General features: G+C 40.0%; 1 protein-coding gene across 1 annotated transcript in view; it reads left to right on the forward strand.

Moving 5' to 3' along the window:
- Window positions 1-620: 620 nt before the first annotated feature.
- The window catches only part of LOC145413997 (uncharacterized), a 53,155-nt gene continuing 49,295 nt past the window's right edge, over window positions 621-4,480 (forward strand). The window contains exon 1 of the mRNA XM_080283566.1: window positions 621-788. Within this exon, the coding sequence (XP_080139692.1) occupies window positions 621-788 (168 nt within the window). The remainder of the gene's footprint in view (window positions 789-4,480) is intronic.

The following is a 4,480-nucleotide window of genomic DNA, read 5'->3' on the forward strand; positions in this document are numbered from 1 at the left end:
GTTACCTAAAGACACTGTTCTAGTCTCCTTGTAATAGTTCCGTTTTAATTCCGGTGATATACGTTATTACTTTATGGAGCGCAATGTAACTTCTTTTCCAGAAGTTCTGCAGGCTCAGTCACCCTTCTGCTCCTAGATACAGTACTGTATATTCATTACCTGACCTGCAGTGCGCCATGATGTGGAAATCGCATTATTATTATTATTTTTTTTTCCCAAAAATTTACAGTTTAATATACAGGACAGTGAATGTATTTATAAAGTTTTTGTGTTTAATAGTGATTGTACTATTATTACTCGAAGGGTCACCATTCACTTCACAAAGCAATTGGCAGCGAATGTTAAAGTAAAAATTACATCAAAATAAAATGATTCTAATAAGTAATTACTACTGAGGCTTGTTTCTCATAGGGACTGGTTGAGATCCTTGATGATTATAGCCACTAAATAACATTCTGTCGACTTTTGATAACTAATTTCAGACACCTAGATAATTATTGCTTTTGAGGTGAATTTTCGCGTCGATGGGAATCAAAATCTGGAGGTTAGATTCGGTGAGACGCAGACCGTACCATGAAGAGCTTGTTTACCCAGTATAAATTTGCATAGTGGGTGATAGCATGGACAACAATCACATGGAACTTCGTGACGAGAGTTCGCCAAGAAAACTGACCGAGATAGAGCTTTTGAGTGTCGAAGAGAAAGATGGTGGGTCAAAGATCAACATCTTAATGATTCAGCTTCCTCAACCATTTGGCCGCGGTATGTTCTTTGGTGCGAATAAAACCGTATGTTATCAGCTGGAATATAATACGAAGTTTTATGTGCTCAGCCATGAAGTTAATTGCAGTACATTTTAATATTCTTGATGCCTTACGTTTCTCTTAATTACGATAAAGTCACCTGTCTTAGTCAAAGTAAAATGCAATATGCTCTAAGATGCTTCCATTATCATCTTCACAGTGTTGTCAGAAAGCAGAGATAACCCTTGCTGATTAGCACGATCAGTATCTTCTCCGTGCCTACTGGGATTTGTGTTTTCTCTTAGTAACCTAAGGTTATCAGTTGTTCATAATATAATCATCTGACTTCATGACTGTTGTAAACAGAAACTGACTGGTGAAGGGTAAGAGAAAAGGAGATTTATAGCAAATCCACATTGTAACCTAAAACTACTCCGAATAAGGCTTTCCTGTGGTGAATATAATTGTCTGTAAGGAACAAAATCAAAGTGGAAAACTGCGCCACTGAACTGAAAAGGCTAAGTATCACCTCAAAGTTTGGTGAATACGATTACATTGAGGAAAAGTGGACATCGAACACTCACTAGTCCAGTGACGACTTTACTTATGTGTCGCTATTTTTCAAATATACTCAGAAAAAACAGGGATGGCAATACATTCCCAGTCTGTACTATCATGTTCAGAACGTTGTCGACGCTTCCCTGCCAACTGTGGCTATGGGAAGTGATGTACGAAAAATTTTTATGTGGTAGCAATATCAAGCACACGACAAAACAGTATGAAAAGGAAGGATACTCTCTGACGGTTTGGGCAGAATGAGAAAATAGATGCACAAAATACACTGCTGGTAAGCTTTTCCTCGTGATCGTACCAGGCAAGGGTGTGAGTGGCGTATGGCTGAGTCGCGATCACGGCCGGTCGGGTGTACAAGTTTTTTTTCGTGAGCACTCAAGGATGGTGCTGATGCACTGACAAGCTGGGCGGACGGCTGGGTTGGCTGGGGACTTGTGAAAGGTTTATGGCACTAGGCCGACGTTTATGACTTGTGGTTGTGCGCTTAACTGGATCGGATGCTGTTACATGACTGTCTATGTTTTCTAATGAGGTATGGTTGTGATTGAGAGAGAGAGAGAGAGAGAGAGAGAGAGAGAGAGAGAGAGAGAGAGAGAGAGAGAGAGTTTTGCATTACCTCAAAATCGTAACAAAGCCTTATAAAATCTCGCATCGGTATAGCTGAATGAAATTAGTTGAAATAATTAGCCTGGTGCCACTAAGAAAAGAATATTATATACCATACATCACTGCAATTAAGTGGTTCACTGTCTAGTAGTATTCGTGAGAGCTAGGAAGGTTTTAATCTGAATCTGGTGATGTATTATTATACCCGCGATCCCGAACGAGAGTGGGTGTTGTTTCACTCGCCATGTGTGCGTGTGTGTGTGTGTGTGTGTGTGTGTGTGTGTGTGTGTGTGTGTAGGCAGGGAAGTGAACAAAGTAATTCAAACAGTTTTTATCCAGTATTAACCAAACCTGATGAAAGGATTAAGGAACAGCCCTTGAGGAAATCTATTATGTTTGAGAACAATAGGTCAAAGGTCAAGATCACCGTGCTGAGTCAAACGTCGACCCGGCAATATCATCTTAAACAGCTTTTTTATCCAGTTTGACCAAACTCTGGGAAATGAATAAAGGTATATCAAGAAAACAGTGCTTCAGTTCTGAGGACAATCAGTCGAAGGACAAGGCACAGGAAAGGTCAAGTTTAACCAAAGCGTGAATGCGTTTGTTTTAATAAATTTAATGAAAATAAAAGTAAAACGGTTTCGATCTGATTTTAACCAATCATTGTGGAATATCTGAGGATCACCCAAGAAATAAACCCATTTTAATAGAGTGGTAGGTCAATGATCATGGTCACAGTACAATATCAGCTTTAAACATTTTTATCAAATTTAGAGCAAACTTTGTAGAAAGGTTACGAATAAGCTATGAATACAAGGATATTGTTTTGAAGGCCATCAGCAAATGGCCAGGATGATAGCGAATGGTTAAAGGTCAAGGTCACAGGACAAAGGCATAGGACAAGGCCGTCCTAGTTGTGATTTTGAACCAAATCTGGTGGAATGCATAAAGGTCAGCCAAGAGCCAAGGTATTCAGTTTTAGACAGCACTTAGTCAAAGGCCAAGCTTACAGGGCAAGGTCAAAGTTCGCACCGTGCTTCTGTGTATGAAGAAAATAACTTTTTTTTTTTTTTTTTTCTCCTTTAGTCAAATTCTGTAGAAATGTTCAGCCTTTGCCAGCAGGTTGCCCTATTGTTCTGGAGAAAACAGCTCAATGGTCAAGATCGCATATCAGTGACAATTAAACAGTTTTTATCCGATTTAAAGAAATCTCTGTGGAAGTATTCAGGTAGACCCAATGACAGAGAGATCCGACTTTGAGAATAGTCAAATTTCAATGTCACAGGTCAAGGTCAACCCAAACAACGTTGATCAGGGTTGGATTAAATTTATGGGTCAGGCAAATATGGAATAATCAGATTTTAAGAGCATCTGCTCGAAGGTGAAAATCACAGGGCAAAGTCAAGTGTTCAGCCAGTAGACTAATTGGTTGGCGCGGATACTTCACTGTGTGTGAGCTCCTTCTCGTTAAGATTTTCTTGCTAATACCAGACGATTTTTACTTAGCTTAGAAAGACTCACTAGTAGTGAAGGGGTTAATTATCGTTACATCTATCCACTCCAGTTCGAAAAGCCCCATCTAATATAAATAAAATAATGCAAAGAGATTACTGACTGCACTTTCACTTTAATTAAGTCCTTCATTACGGCCACATATTTTCTATTACCATACATTATTCAGTTTTGGAGGCACATTTCAAGTTCGAGAGGTTTGATAAAGCCTTCATTACTCTTTCAAATTGAGGTTTCTCCAGGCCTGTATATAATTATCCAGAGGAAAAAAAAAAGACTGAATAAAAAGAAAAGAAACAGAAAAAGAATGACCAAGAATGAAAGAAAGAAAGAAAGAGAAACAGAAAAAGAGAGACCAAAAAAGAAAGAAAATATAAACTCAAAACGTCAGCGTACGGAATGGGTTAAGGTGGCTGGGTCATATGGGTCGAATGGAAAGTGAAGGATTAAGTAAGAGGGTGGACGAGTGTGGTGTGGCTGGAAGTAAAAAGTACAGGTAGAGTGTGGGTGAGGTGCAGGGGAGACTGTTGTGGTTGGAAGAAAAAGCAAAGTGGAACACGAGGTGGAGGTATGGATGGGTTCAGAGGAGTTGGCCAAGTTTCCAACTTTAACACTTAGCGTTGATACAGCTCTCCTTGTGTGAGGTCTGAGCTGCGGGAGTTTCGACACATGGATCGAATCATTCATAACTGAGAGAAGGGTACAGGAAGATGATCACAGCTGACCGATGGTGTGGTGTGCTGTAGGACTTCAGGGGGATTTGGGTAAAGAAAGAAGAACGGGAGAGGGCAATGGAATTGCATTTTTAGTTGTGAGGCATAATATATGACGACAGAATATGCTGACATCGAACAGTATTACTACACAGTAGGACAACACTGCAAACTTGCAATGCAATTCGTTTATTTACGATGCTGGGTTACGGAGACGTGGCGCAACAATAACCATGCCACAGACTCTCCTCTCCCTACCCGCCCAACTATAGTACCTTTTCATCCAAGTCACATAGACAGTTCGTTTCGTCCACTGAGCTGCTTTCCTTC

This window comes from Coenobita brevimanus, chromosome 98, assembly GCF_032717465.1.
Source record: "Coenobita brevimanus isolate Jiangsu-jjx chromosome 98, ASM3271746v2, whole genome shotgun sequence".
In the NCBI taxonomy this organism is placed as follows: Eukaryota; Metazoa; Arthropoda; class Malacostraca; order Decapoda; family Coenobitidae; genus Coenobita; species Coenobita brevimanus.